The 16,487-nt window shown below is 36.7% G+C and overlaps 1 protein-coding gene across 1 annotated transcript in view; it reads right to left on the minus strand.

Annotated features, from left to right (window-relative positions):
* The window catches only part of LOC115179786 (zinc finger CCCH domain-containing protein 15), a 31,922-nt gene extending 29,380 nt beyond the window's left edge, over positions 1 to 2,542 (minus strand). Inside the window, exons 1-2 of the mRNA XM_029741547.1 lie at positions 2,321 to 2,542; positions 1,614 to 1,709 (exon numbers count right to left, since the gene is read on the minus strand). Of these exons, the coding sequence (XP_029597407.1) occupies positions 1,614 to 1,709; positions 2,321 to 2,398 (174 nt within the window). The 5' untranslated portion in view covers positions 2,399 to 2,542. The remainder of the gene's footprint in view (positions 1 to 1,613; positions 1,710 to 2,320) is intronic.
* Positions 2,543 to 16,487: the final 13,945 nt, after the last annotated feature.

Here is a 16,487-nt window from a genome sequence, read left to right on the forward strand (position 1 = left end):
TTCTCCTCAGAAGCGACTCATGCACGCGCATCATTGAAAGGTCCTCCGAGCATCCACTTACAAAAGGCGATAATATATTTCAACCTGAGGTTCCCTCGTAAACCTTCAGTTATTTCGCGGGCTCTGAGAGCCTATTGGAGCCCTGGGAATTGTCACGTTACAGCTAAGATCCTTACTTTTCAATAAAAAGAGGTAAGACGCACGACTCCTTGTCAGACAGGGTACTTCCTGCTTGAAGCCTTGTCAGGTTTTTGCCTGCCATAGGAGTTCTGTTATACTCACAGACACCATTCAAACAGTTTTAGAAAATTCAGAGTGTTTTCTATCCAAACCTGAACAATAATATGCATATTCTAGCTTCTGAGTTGGTGTAGGAGGCCGTTAAAAATGGGAACATATTTTTTCCAAAATTCTCAATACTGCCCCCTATACCAAACAGGTTAAAAGACCCACCCTATCCCCTCAGCCCTCAAATTAAGTGGACACTTCTGATGACGTATCATGACGTCTGATGAGTATACACTTGCAGGGCAAGGGAGGAAGGAATGAATTTTAAATGGACCATCCTTGGTCAGAAATTCATCACTCATTCATCCCGCGACGATTGTGTTTTCAGCCATCAGTAGCTTGTGGGTTATTTATATGCCCTACAGTCAATTATGAGTGCATGTCTACTTAAATTAAATATATAATTGTTAATGTACACCTACTGTATGATAGCTAGCAAATTAATTAGCTAACTAACGTTAGACTGCCTAGCTAGAACTTCTGCAGGAAAATGTTTTACTTCTACAATTTCCAAAAGATAACCAAACAAAAGCATATTTACATTTTACGAGATGTGTTTGGGCCGTCATGTGCATTAGTAGCACAATTTAACTTATTTGCATTAGTTTTACCTTACACTTGTATGTTGACTTCTCCATTGATGTTGTTTAAGTTTTCACAGATTTCTTATCAGATGTATAATTGTCACAAATTGAATTATGGGGAGTTTCAGGCCCCGGAGTGAACATAATTGTACACTAGCAAAGCCGACTAAAAACAAGGGCTGAGGGGCTAATGTTGCAAAGTTCCCTTGCTTGGCTAATCATTTGGACACCCCTCCAAGACGGCAACGGGGATTTCCCTAAGGGCATAAGGTGAGGGTAAGTGGGCGAGGGTGTGTCTTTTAAGTGTTTGGACAGAAGCCCGTCTTCAATAAACAAGCGCTGTAACATGGAGAAATGGCTGTGTGGGAACACTAACCCTAACCATATAAAAAGTGTGTATTTTTTCAAAATTTAGTTTATTTTTCTTTGCTGATATACACGATATGTTCCTTATGTTTCCAAAACAGTACCACAAGCGATGTGTGTTAATGTTTACAGTAAGCGTCGGGCTCTTAACAAAACTCCCCCTGTGACAAGTTACTATTGTCAATAGGCGCTAAAGCAATTAATGTCTATGAATTGGGTACATTCTGACTAGAGAGAAGACATGAACAAAAGCCGGGTTATTATGGCTTTAGGTTGATGTGGCAAACATCTCTGGAGAAATTACAAGTCAAGCCAGTGGTCATTAGGACAATTAACAGAAACAATAAGACTGTAGGCCTAGCTGCTCAATCTTACCTTACTACCAGGAACTTGCTTGACTTGCTGAGAGACATTCTTGATAAATTTCTGTTGTTTTCCACCCTTTTTGTTCTTCAAACCAAATGTCTTGTCCTATATAGATAAACAAATTGAATATCAGCAATTGAATAATGGACATAACGTTAACGTTAGTTGGCAGGCTACCTAGAAGAAACCTCAACGACAAAATAATACGATTTCTGGCGCTAGCTATGTAGTTATAGTATCTGACTAACTAGCTAACTTACTTTACTGACAAAGATTATAGATAACTAGCTAGCCAACCTTTCATCTGTGTTACAACTACTAACTAAGCAGTTCATTCAAGCCGTGGCCAGACGATCACACAACTTAGCTACACTTAACATTAATTTGAATAAATACGATTGTAACCTTTGCTAACTACTGTCTGCAGCTAACAAGCTACATCATGCAAGCACAAGTTAGCTACCAGTAGCTACCACGTTCTTAAAAAGGGGTTAGCATAAGAACGCTAACGTTCGTTAGGTTGGTACCTAGCAAATACAACGGTTGGAAAGTGTTCTGCTTTCAACAATACTTGGTATAACTAGCTAGTGTCTAACTTACTAGCTTCACAAAATAACATTTGAACGTTACTGTAACTTAACTAACTACCGGTAGCTAGCAAACTAGCTTAGCATTATCCCATGTCATTTGGATCTCGTGCGCAAATGGGATTTCACCTCAATGATCTTTTCCTTCTTCTTTTCTTGCGTTTTTTTACTACCCGCGGCAGCTTGAACTGGTTTCTTCGGAGGCATAGTGAATGATGTAACTATATTTTTGAATTATTCTATTACGATAGCCACCGCTACATGCAGTACTAACAGGCCACTCAGTGACAACCTGTTACCAAGTTGACGCTGAATGATGTCAGTGGTAATTCTTCTTCCTAGGTGTTTTTTTGGGGCGGTTGGCATCCAACATAATGGCGCATTACCGACACCTACTGTGCTGGAGAGTTTAGGCCATCGTTTAACGTCCTCGTTCCTCAACGGTTGTCACTCTATACCACAGCCACAAAGTCAAAATCGTGGCTACTGGCTACATCGTACAAATTCATGAAATGTACAAAAGTACACTAGAGGACGAACAAAAACACATCTGCACTGCTACGCCATCTTGGATTGAGGTATCTAGCTTAGATTGTAGGACGGCCGGGGTGTTAAGCATATCCTTATTTATGTCACCCAGCAGTAACGAACTCTGACAATAGATGGGGGGCAATCAATTCACACATGGTGTCCAGGGCACAGCTGGGAGCTGAGGGGGGTCTATAACAAGCTGCAACAGTGAGGGACTTATTTCTGGGGAGATGGATATTTAAAAGTAGAAGCTTGAACTGTTTGGCCATAGACCTGGATAGTATGAAATAACTCTGCAGGCTATCTCTACAGTAGATTGTAATTCCGCTGCTTTTAGTAGTTCTGTCTTGACGGAAAATGTAATTGGGGATGAAAATTTCCGAATTTTTGGTGGCCTTCCTAAGCCAGGATTCAGACACGGCTAGGACATCAGGGTTGGCGGAGTGTGCTAAAGCAGTGAATAAAGCAAACTTAGTGTTATGTCGCGTCAATTCGAATCTTGTATCAGAACAAAATAGTCAGCACATAATAACTTCTGATTTCTTTGTACTTTAATTCATGCAAACACTTTAATGGTAAATATGTGATTCGTATATACGGGGTCACTGTGTCACCACGCAGGGCAAACAGAGAACTGAGTTACACATCCTTTGCTTTTCATTAAATACTCTGACAGAGATGGTTCCCGCTCACTGCTGGCCTGTCAGAGGGAGGATGAGCGTGGTTTAAACTTACTCATCCTATCGTTGGCGTGCAGGTTGGTCCCAACCTCGAGACGCCTCCTGTTGCCGGGCGTAGTTATTATCTTTGGCAGCCGATTTATCTTGTGACTGCACAATGCACAGTTCTCTAAAACCCCGACACCCCTCTGCATATACATTTCACCCATATCCTGCCCTTATCTTTTAACAAGCTCTTCCATATCCCTGATTTACAGCATCTGCATTCTTTCCATATGACTCAACATCCCATGAGCCCCTTCATCTCACACAGCAGTATACTCTTATCATATAGAGTATAAACTTAATATTATAGCATAGCTTCTTTGTTATATTATATAGGTTATGCAAACAAATAGTTGGTCAAACCCTAACATTAGGGAAGATGCTTCTGATGTTAATATGCATGAACCCAAGGCTTTTACGGTTGCAGAAGTCAACAAATGAGAGCGCCTGGGGACACACAAGGCCTGGGTTAACCTCTACATCACCAGAGGAAACAAGGAGGAGTAGGATGCGGGTATGCTAAAGGCTATGTTAGGGTTTGACCAACTATTTGTTTGCATAACCTATATAATATAACAAAGAAGCTATGCTATAATAATACATAGCTTGCGTCCCACCTACTCAACAGCCAGTGGAATCCCGTGGCGCGATATTCAAATACCTTAGAAATGCTATTACTTCAATTTCTCAAACATATGACTATTTTACACCATTTTAAAGACAAGACTCTCGTTAACCTCTTGACGGGCTCGTCCCGTAAGCAGGACGGACATCCAGCGAAAAAATCCTATCGCCATTAGCATTTTCAAATATAGGACTATGTTAAATCGTTTTACAGATACAACTCTCCTGAATCGAACCACGTTGTCCGATTTCAAAAAGGCTTTACAGCAAAAGCAAAACATTAGATTATGTTAGAGGAGTATATCGTAAAAGTAGCCACATAGCCATTTTCCGACCAACCACATGCATCACAAATAACCAAAACACAGCTAAATGCAGCACTAACCTTTTACAAACTTCATCAGATGACACTCCTAGGACATCATGTTACACAATACATGCATTCTTTTGTTCGATAAAGTTCATATTTATATATAAAAACAGCATTTTACATCGGCGCGTAACGTTGACTAACTATTTTCCCTCAAATGCATCCGGTGAAACAGCACTACAATTTACTAAGTTACTATTCGAAAACATTTTTAAAATGTAATATTGTCATTCTAAGATTTATAGATGAATATCTCTTGAAAGCACCTGTAATGCCAGATTTAAAAATAACTTTACTGGGTAATCACACTTTGCAATAAAAGGGGATGCGATACTCAGAAAATAGGCTAGCAATACAGGTCAGCGCCATCTTGGAACAATCGCATATCAAATCTAGTCTTGTATACTATTGTCAATAATCCCTTACCTTTGGTTGTCTTCATCAGAAAGCACTTCCAGGTATCCCAGGTCCACAACAAATGTATTTTCGTTCGAAAAAATTTATCCTTTATGTTCCAATAGCTTGTTCTTGTTAGCGCGTTCTGAAGGCTGCTCCAAAACTTGCGTTGTGCGCGGGACACCTCTTTCGAAAAAAATCATTTTTTTCCATTTAGGTTCGTTCAAACATGTCAAACGTTGTATAACATAAATCTTTAGGGCCTTTTTCAACCAGAGCTCCAAAAGATTCAAGGGGGATGATTTCATTGTGTTTCAAAACGTTTCGAAAGGGGAGGGTAGCCAGGGGCGCCGGCGTCATAATGGTGATGGCCCTCCTCATGTGAGCAATTTCCACAGCGTCTCATTCATTCAGTTTTCACAGTAGAAGGCTCAAACCACTTTGTAAAGACTGGGGACATCTTGTGGAAGCAATAGGAAGTGCTCAATGAACCATTGCTCACTGTGTGAATTACAGGCAAAGTGGTGAAGTTGAGTCCGCAATTCAGAATTCCACATCCTGTTACGATCGGTTTTGGGGTTTTGACTGCCATATGAGTTCTGTTATACTCACAGACACCATTCAAACAGTTTTAGAAACTTTAGGGTGTTTTCTATCCACAAGTATTAATTATATGCATATCCTAGCTTCTGAGTTTGAGTAGGAGGCCGTTTAAAATGGGTGCTGTAGCGCCCCCAATCCTAGGCGAACGACACATTTTCACAAAAAATTTTCTCACCAAAAATGATGACTCCAATCATGCCGAACTAGCGACATTCTGGACAGGCCTAAAAAAAAACATTTTAAAACCATTTTCTCAAAAAATTGCAGATTTTTTTTTCTTCATTTTCATGACACATAAACAGTAACTTCGGTCATGCCGAACTAGCGACATTCTGGACAGGCCTAAAAAAAACATTTTAAAACCATTTTCGCAAAAAATTGCAGAGTTCTATTTTTGTCACCAAAAACAATGACTCCAATCATGCCGAACTAGCGACATTCTGGACAGGCCTAAAAAAAAACATTTTAAAACCATTTTCACAAAAAATTGCAGATTTCTATTTTTGTCACCAAAAACGATGACTCCGATCATGCCGAACTTGCGACATTCTGGACAGGCCTAAAAAAAAACCCATTTTAGAACAATTTTCACAAAAAAAGCGCAGATTTTTTTTTTCATTTTCGTGACACAAAAACAGTGACCCCGGTCATGCCGAACTAGCGACATTCTGGACAGGCCTAAAAAAAAACATTTTAAAACCATTTTCACAAAAAATTGCAGATTTTTTTTTCATTTTCGTGACACAAAAACAGTGACCCCGGTCATGCCGAACTAGCGACATTCTGGACAGGCCTGAAAAAAAAAATTTAAAACCATTTTCACAAAAAAATTGCAGATTTCTATTTTTTTCACCAAAAAGAATGACTCCGATCATGCCGAAATAGCGACATTCTGGACAGGCCTAAAAAAACATTTTAAAACCATTTTCACAAAAAATTGCATATTTCTATTTTTGTCCCTAAAAACGATGACTCCGATCATGCCGAACTAGCGACATTCTGGACAGGCCTAAAAAAAACAATTTTAGAACCATTTTCACAAAAAAGCACAGATTTATTTTCATTTTCTTGACACAAAAACAGTGACTCCGGTCATGCCGAACTAGCGACATTCTGGACAGGCCTAAAAAAACATTTTAAAACCATTTTCACAAAAAATTGCAGATATTTTTTTTTTCATTTTCTTGACACAAAAACAGTGACTCCGGTCATGCCGAACTAGCGACATTCTGGACAGGCCTAAAAAAACAAACATTTTAAAACCATTTTCACAAAAAACTGCAGATTTCTATTTTTGTCACCAAAAAGGATGACTCCGATCATGCCGAAATAGCGACATTCTGGACAGGCCTAAAAAAAAACATTTTAAAACCATTTTCACAAAAAAATTGCAGATTTCTATTTTTGTCCCTAAAAACGATGACTCCGGTCATGCCGAACTAGCGACATTCTGGACAGGCCTGAAAAAAAACATTTTAAAACCATTTTCACAAAAAATTGCAGATATTTTTTTTTCATTTTCTTGACACAAAAACAGTGACTCCGGTCATGCCGAACTAGCGACATTCTGGACAGGCCTAAAAAAACATTTTAAAACCATTTTCACAAAAAATTGCAGATATTATTTTTTTATTTTCTTGACACAAAAACAGTGACTCCGGTCATGCCGAACTAGCGACATTCTGGACAGGCCTAAAAAAACAAACATTTTAAAACCATTTTCACAAAAAATTGCAGATTTCTATTTTTGTCACCAAAAAGGATGACTCCGATCATGCCGAACTTGCGACATTCTGGACAGGCCTAAAAAAAACATTTTAAAACCATTTTCACAAAAAATTGCAGATTTCTATTTTTGTCCCTAAAAACGATGACTCCGATCATGCCGAACTAGCGACATTCTGGACAGGCCTTAAAAAACATTGTAAAACCATTTTCACAAAACATTTCAGATATATTTTTTTTCATTTCCGTGACACAAAAACAGTGACCCCGGTCATGCCGAACTAGCGACATTCTGGACAGGCCTAAAAAAACAAACATTTTAAAACCATTTTCACAAAAAATTGCAGATTTCTATTTTTGTCCCTAAAAACGATGACTCCGATCATGCCGAACTAGCGACATTCTGGACAGGCCTAAAAAAAAAAAACATTTTAGAACCATTTTCACAAAAAAACCACAGATTTTTTTGTTCATTTTCGTGACACAAAAACAGTGACTGCGGTCATGCACAACTAGCGACATTCTGGAAAGGCCTAAAAAAATATTTTAAAACCATTTTCACAAAAAATTGCAGATATTTTTTTTTTCATTTCCGTGACACAAAAACAGTGACCCCGGTCATGCCGAACTAGCGACATTCTGAACAGGCCTAAAAAAAAAACATTTTAGAACCATTTTAACAAAAAAGCGCAGAATTTTTTTTTTCATTTTCTTTTCACAAAAACAGTGACTCCGGTCATGCCGAACTTGCGACATTCTGGACAGGCCTAAAAAACATTTTAAAACCATTTTCACAAAAAATTTCTGATATTTTTTTTCATTTTCTTGACACAAAAACAGTGACTCCGGTCATGCCGAACTAGCGACATTCTGGACAGGCCTAAAAAAACAAACATTTTAAAACCATTTTCACAAAAAATTGCAGATTTCTATTTTTGTCCCTAAAAACGATGACTCGATCATGCCGAACTAGCGACATTCTGGACAGGCCTAAAAAACATTTTAAAACCATTTTCACAAAAAATTGCAGATTTTTTTTTCATTTTTGTGACACAAAACAGTGACCCCGGTCATGCCGAACTAGCGACATTCTGGACAGGCCTGAAAAAAAAAATTAAAACCATTTTCACAAAAAAATTGCAGATTTCTATTTTTTTCATTTACGTGACACAAAAACAGTGACCCCGGTCATGCCGAACTAGCGACATTCTGAACAGGCCTAAAAAAAAACATTTTAGAACCATTTTAACAAAAAAGCGCAGAATTTTTTTTTTTCATTTTCTTTACACAAAAACAGTGACCCCGGTCATGCCGAACTAGCGACATTCTGAACAGGCCTAAAAAAAAACATTTTAGAACCATTTTAACAAAAAAGCGCAGAATTTTTTTTTTCATTTTCTTTACACAAAAACAGTGACTCCGGTCATGCCGAACTAGCGACATTCTGGACAGGCCTAAAAAAACATTTTAAAACCAATTTCACAAAAAATTGCAGATATATATTTTTTTCATATTCTTGACACAAAAACAGTGACTCCGGTCATGCCGAACTAGCGACATTCTGGACAGGCCTAAAAAAACAACATTTTAAAACCATTTTCACAAAAAATTGCAGATTTCTATTTTTGTCACCAAAAACGATGACTCCGATCATGCCGAACTTGCGACATTCTGGACAGGCCTAAAAAAAAAACATTTTAGAACAATTTTCACAAAAAAGCTCTGATTTTTTTTTTCATTTTCGTGACGAAAAAAACAGTGACCCCGGTCATGCCGAACTAGCGACATTCTGGACAGGCCTAAAAAAACATTTTAAAACCATTTTCACAAAAAAATTCAGTTTTTTTTTCATTTTCGTGACACAAAAACAGTGACCCCGGTCATGCCGAACTAGCGACATTCTGGACAGGCCTGAAAAAACATTTTAAAACCATTTTCACAAAAAAATTGCAGATTTCTATTTTTTCCCTAAAAACGATGACTCCGATCATGCCGAACTTGCGACATTCTGGACAGGCCTAAAAAAACATTTTAAAACCATTTTCACAAAAAATTTCAGATATATTTTTTTTCATTTTCTTGACACAAAAACAGTGACTCCGGTCATGCCGAACTAGCGACATTCTGGACAGGCCTAAAAAAACAAACATTTTAAAACCATTTTCACAAAAAATTGCAGATTTCTATTTTTGTCACCAAAAAGGATGACTCCGATCATGCCGAAATAGCGACATTCTGGACAGGCCTAAAAAAAACATTTTAAAACCATTTTCACAAAAAATTGCAGATTTCTATTTTTGTCCCTAAAAACGATGACTCCGATCATGCCGAACTAGCGAAATTCTTGATAGGCCTAAAAAAACAAACACTTTAGAACCATTTTAACAAAAAAGCACAGATTTTTTTGTTTCATTTTCTTTACACAAAAACAGTGACTCCGGTCATGCCGAACTAGCGACATTCTGGACAGGCCTTAAAAAACATTGTAAAACCATTTTCACAAAAAATTGCAGATATTTTTTTTTTCATTTCCGTGACACAAAAACAGTGACCCCGGTCATGCCGAACTAGCGACATTCTGGACAGGCCTAAAAAAAAAAACATTTTAAAACCATTTTCACAAAAAATTGCAGATTTCTATTTTTGTCCCTAAAAACGATGACTCCGATCATGCCGAACTAGCGACATTCTGGACAGGCCTTAAAAAACATTGTAAAACCATTTTCACAAAAAATTTCAGATATTTTTTTTTTCATTTCCGTGACACAAAAACAGTGACCCCGGTCATGCCGAACTAGCGACATTCTGGACAGGCCTAAAAAAAAAAACATTTTAGAACCATTTTCACAAAAAAGCACAGATTTTTTTGTTCATTTTCGTGACACAAAAACAGTGACTCCGGTCATGCACAACTAGCGACATTCTGGACAGGCCTAAAAAAACATTTTAAAACCATTTTCACAAAAAATTGTAGATTTCTATTTTTGTCCCTAAAAACGATGACTCCGATCATGCCGAACTAGCGACATTCTGGACAGGCCTAAAAAAAACAACATTTTAGAACCATTTTCACAAAAAAGCACAGATTTTTTTGTTCATTTTCGTGACACAAAAACAGTGACTCCGGTCATGCACAACTAGCGACATTCTGGAAAGGCCTAAAAAAATATTTTAAAACCATTTTCACAAAAAATTGCAGATATTTTTTTTTTCATTTCCGTGACACAAAAACAGTGACCCCGGTCATGCCGAACTAGCGACATTCTGAACAGGCCTAAAAAAAAACATTTTAGAACCATTTTAACAAAAAAGCGCAGGTTTTTTTTTTTTCATTTTCTTTACACAAAAACAGTGACTCCGGTCATGCCGAACTAGCGACATTCTGGACAGGCCTTAAAAAACATTTTAAAACCATTTTCACAAAAAATTGCAGATAAATTTTTTTTCATTTTCTTGACAAAAACAGTGACTCCGGTCATGCCGAACTAGCGACATTCTTGACAGGCCTATAAAAAAAACATTTTAAAACCATTTTCACAAAAAATTGCAGATTTCTATTTTTGTCACCAAAAAGGATGACTCCGATCGTGCCGAAATAGCGACATTCTGGACAGTCCTAAAAAAACATTTTAAAACCATTTTCACAAAAAATTGCAGATTTCTATTTTTGTCACCAAAAAGGATGACTCCGATCATGCCGAACTGGCGACATTCTGGACAGGCCTAAAAAAAACAATTTTAGAACCATTTTCACAAAAAACACAGATTTTTTTTCATTTTCTTGACACAAAAACAGTGACTCCGGTCATGCACAACTAGCGACATTCTGGACAGGCCTAAAAGAAAAACATTTTAGAACAATTTTCACAAAAAAGCGCAGATTTTTTTTTTCATTTTCGTGACACAAAACAGTGACCCCGGTCATGCCGAACTAGCGACATTCTGGACAGGCCTGAAAAAACATTTTAAAACCATTTTCACCAAAAAATTGCAGATTTCTATTTTTTCCCTAAAAACGATGACTCCGATCATGCCGAACTAGCGACATTCTGGACAGGCCTTAAAAAACATTGTAAAACCATTTTCACAAAAAATTTCAGATATTTTTTTTTTCATTTCCGTGACACAAAAACAGTGACCCCGGTCATGCCGAACTAGCGACATTCTGGACAGGCCTAAAAAAACAAACATTTTAAAACCATTTTCACAAAAAATTGCAGATTTCTATTTTTGTCACCAAAAGGAATGACTCCGATCATGCCGAAATAGCGACATTCTGGACAGGCCTAAAAAAAACATTTTAAAACCATTTTCACAAAAAATTGCAGATTTCTATTTTTGTCCCTAAAAACGATGACTCCGATCATGCCGAACTAGCGACATTCTTGATAGGCCTAAAAAAAAAACACTTTAGAACCATTTTAACAAAAAAGCGCAGATTTTTTTTTTCATTTTCTTTACACAAAAACAGTGACTCCGGTCATGCCGAACTAGCGACATTCTGGACAGGCCTAAAAAACATTGTAAAACCATTTTCACAAAAAATTGCAGATATTTTTTTTTTCATTTTCGTGACACAAAAACAGTGACCCCGGTCATGCCGAACTAGCGACATTCTGGACAGGCCTAAAAAAAAAACATTTTAAAACCATTTTCACAAAAAATTGCAGATTTCTATTTTTGTCCCTAAAAACGATGACTCCGATCATGCCGAACTAGCGACATTCTGGACAGGCCTAAAAAAAAAAACATTTTAGAACCATTTTCACAAAAAAGCACAGATTTTTTTGTTCATTTTCGTGACACAAAAACAGTGACTCCGGTCATGCACAACTAGCGACATTCTGGAAAGGCCTAAAAAAATATTTTAAAACCATTTTCACAAAAAATTGCAGATATTTTTTTTTTCATTTCCGTGACACAAAAACAGTGACCCCGGTCATGCCAAACTAGCGACATTCTGAACAGGCCTAAAAAAAAACATTTTAGAACCATTTTAACAAAATAGCGCAGATATTTTTTTTTTCATTTTCTTGACAAAAACAGTGACTCCGGTCATGCCGAACTAGCGACATTCTTGACAGGCCTATAAAAAAAAACATTTTAAAATCATTTTCACAAAAAATTGCAGATTTCTATTTTTGTCACCAAAAAGGATGACTCCGATCATGCCGAAATAGCGACATTCTGGACAGGCCTAAAAAAACATTTTAAAACCATTTTCACCAAAAATTGCAGATTTCTATTTTTGTCACCAAAAACGATGACTCCGATCATGCCGAACTAGCGACATTCTGGACAGGCCTAAAAAAAACAATTTTAGAACCATTTTCACAAAAAAGCACAGATTTTTTTTCATTTTCTTGACACAAAAACAGTGACTCCGGTCATGCACAACTAGCGACATTCTGGACAGGCCTAAAAAAAACATTTTAAAACCATTTTCACAAAAAATTGCAGATATTTTTTTTTTCATTTCCGTGACACAAAAACAGTGACCCAGGTCATGCCGAACTAGCGACATTCTGAACAGGCCTAAAAAAACAACATTTTAAACCCATTTTCACAAAAAATTGCAGATTTCTATTTTTGTCCCTAAAAACGATGACTCCGATCATGCCTAACTAGCGACATTCTGGATAGGCCTAAAAAAAAACATTTTAGAACCATTTTCACAAAAAAATGCAGATATTTTTTTTTTCATTTTCTTTACACAAAAACAGTGACTCCGGTCATGCCGAACTAGCGACATTCTGGACAGGCCTAAAAAAACATTTTAAAACCATTTTCACAAAAAAAATCAGATTTTTTTTTCATTTTCGTGACACAAAAACAGTGACCCCGGTCATGCCGAACTAGCGACATTCTGGACAGGCCTGAAAAACATTTTAAAACCATTTTCACAAAATATTGCAGATATTTTTTTTTTCATTTTCTTGACACAAAAACAGTGACTCCGGTCATGCCGAACTAGCGACATTCTGGACAGGCCTAAAAAAACAAACATTTTAAAACCATTTTCACAAAAAATTGCAGATTTCTATTTTTGTCACCAAAAAGGATGACTCCGATCATGCCGAACTGGCGACATTCTGGACAGGCCTAAAAAAAACAATTTTAGAACCATTTTCACAAAAAACACAGATTTTTTTTCATTTTCTTGACACAAAAACAGTGACTCCGGTCATGCCGAACTAGCGACATTCTGGACAGGCCTAAAAAAAAAACATTTTAAAACCATTTTCACAAAAAATTGCAGATTTCTATTTTTGTCCCTAAAAACGATGACTCCGATCATGCCGAACTAGCGACATTCTGGACAGGCCTTAAAAAACATTGTAAAACCATTTTCACAAAAAATTTCAGATATTTTTTTTTTCATTTCCGTGACACAAAAACAGTGACCCCGGTCATGCCGAACTAGCGACATTCTGGACAGGCCTAAAAAAAACAACATTTTAGAACCATTTTCACAAAAAAGCACAGATTTTTTTGTTCATTTTCGTGACACAAAAACAGTGACTCCGGTCATGCACAACTAGCGACATTCTGGACAGGCCTAAAAAAACATTTTAAAACCATTTTCACAAAAAATTGTAGATTTCTATTTTTGTCCCTAAAAACGATGACTCCGATCATGCCGAACTAGCGACATTCTGGACAGGCCTAAAAAAAACAACATTTTAGAACCATTTTCACAAAAAAGCACAGATTTTTTTGTTCATTTTCGTGACACAAAAACAGTGACTCCGGTCATGCACAACTAGCGACATTCTGGAAAGGCCTAAAAAAATATTTTAAAACCATTTTCACAAAAAATTGCAGATATTTTTTTTTTCATTTCCGTGACACAAAAACAGTGACCCCGGTCATGCCGAACTAGCGACATTCTGAACAGGCCTAAAAAAAACCATTTTAGAACCATTTTAACAAAAAAGCGCAGGTTTTTTTTTTTTCATTTTCTTTACACAAAAACAGTGACTCCGGTCATGCCGAACTAGCGACATTCTGGACAGGCCTTAAAAAACATTTTAAAACCATTTTCACAAAAAATTGCAGATATATTTTTTTTCATTTTCTTGACAAAAACAGTGACTCCGGTCATGCCGAACTAGCGACATTCTTGACAGGCCTATAAAAAAAACATTTTAAAACCATTTTCACAAAAAATTGCAGATTTCTATTTTTGTCACCAAAAAGGATGACTCCGATCGTGCCGAAATAGCGACATTCTGGACAGTCCTAAAAAAACATTTTAAAACCATTTTCACAAAAAATTGCAGATTTCTATTTTTGTCACCAAAAAGGATGACTCCGATCATGCCGAACTAGCGACATTCTGGACAGGCCTAAAAAAAACAATTTTAGAACCATTTTCACAAAAAACGCAGATTTTTTTTCATTTTCTTGACACAAAAACAGTGACTCCGGTCATGCAGAACTAGCGACATTCTGGACAGGCCTAAAAAAAAAACATTTTAGAACAATTTTCACAAAAAAGCGCAGATTTTTTTTTTCATTTTCGTGACACAAAACAGTGACCCCGGTCATGCCGAACTAGCGACATTCTGGACAGGCCTAAAAAAACATTTTAAAACCATTTTCACCAAAAAATTGCAGATTTCTATTTTTTCCCTAAAAACGATGACTCCGATCATGCCGAACTAGCGACATTCTGGACAGGCCTAAAAAAACATTGTAAAACCATTTTCACAAAAAATTTCAGATATTTTTTTTTTCATTTCCGTGACACAAAAACAGTGACCCCGGTCATGCCGAACTAGCGACATTCTGGACAGGCCTAAAAAAACAAACATTTTAAAACCATTTTCACAAAAAATTGCAGATTTCTATTTTTGTCACCAAAAAGGATGACTCCGATCATGCCGAAATAGCGACATTCTGGACAGGCCTAAAAAAAACATTTTAAAACCATTTTCACAAAAAATTGCAGATTTCTATTTTTGTCCCTAAAAACGATGACTCCGATCATGCCGAACTAGCGACATTCTTGATAGGCCTAAAAAAAAAACACTTTAGAACCATTTTAACAAAAAAGCGCAGATTTTTTTTTTCATTTTCTTTACACAAAAACAGTGACTCCGGTCATGCCGAACTAGCGACATTCTGGACAGGCCTAAAAAACATTTTAAAACCATTTTCACAAAAAATTGCAGATATTTTTTTTTTCATTTTCGTGACACAAAAACAGTGACCCCGGTCATGCCGAACTAGCGACATTCTGGACAGGCCTAAAAAAAAAACATTTTAAAACCATTTTCACAAAAAATTGCAGATTTCTATTTTTGTCCCTAAAAACGATGACTCCGATCATGCCGAACTAGCGACATTCTGGACAGGCCTAAAAAAAACAACATTTTAGAACCATTTTCACAAAAAAGCACAGATTTTTTTGTTCATTTTCGTGACACAAAAACAGTGACTCCGGTCATGCACAACTAGCGACATTCTGGAAAGGCCTAAAAAAATATTTTAAAACCATTTTCACAAAAAATTGCAGATATTTTTTTTTTCATTTCCGTGACACAAAAACAGTGACCCCGGTCATGCCGAACTAGCGACATTCTGAACAGGCCTAAAAAAAAACATTTTAGAACCATTTTAACAAAATAGCGCAGATATTTTTTTTTTCATTTTCTTGACAAAAACAGTGACTCCGGTCATGCCGAACTAGCGACATTCTTGACAGGCCTATAAAAAAAAACATTTTAAAATCATTTTCACAAAAAATTGCAGATTTCTATTTTTGTCACCAAAAAGGATGACTCCGATCATGCCGAAATAGCGACATTCTGGACAGGCCTAAAAAAACATTTTAAAACCATTTTCACCAAAAATTGCAGATTTCTATTTTTGTCACCAAAAAGGATGACTCCGATCATGCCGAACTGGCGACATTCTGGACAGGCCTAAAAAAAACAATTTTAGAACCATTTTCACAAAAAAGCACAGATTTTTTTTCATTTTCTTGACACAAAAACAGTGACTCCGGTCATGCACAACTAGCGACATTCTGGACAGGCCTAAAAAAAACATTTTAAAACCATTTTCACAAAAAATTGCAGATATTTTTTTTTTCATTTCCGTGACACAAAAACAGTGACCCCGGTCATGCCGAACTAGCGACATTCTGAACAGGCCTAAAAAAACAACATTTTAAACCCATTTTCACAAAAAATTGCAGATTTCTATTTTTGTCCCTAAAAACGATGACTCCGATCATGCCTAACTAGCGACATTCTGGATAGGCCTAAAAAAAAACATTTTAGAACCATTTTCACAAAAAAATGCAGATATTTTT

Source organism: Salmo trutta, chromosome 39 (assembly GCF_901001165.1).
Source record: "Salmo trutta chromosome 39, fSalTru1.1, whole genome shotgun sequence".
Classification (NCBI taxonomy): Eukaryota; Metazoa; Chordata; class Actinopteri; order Salmoniformes; family Salmonidae; genus Salmo; species Salmo trutta.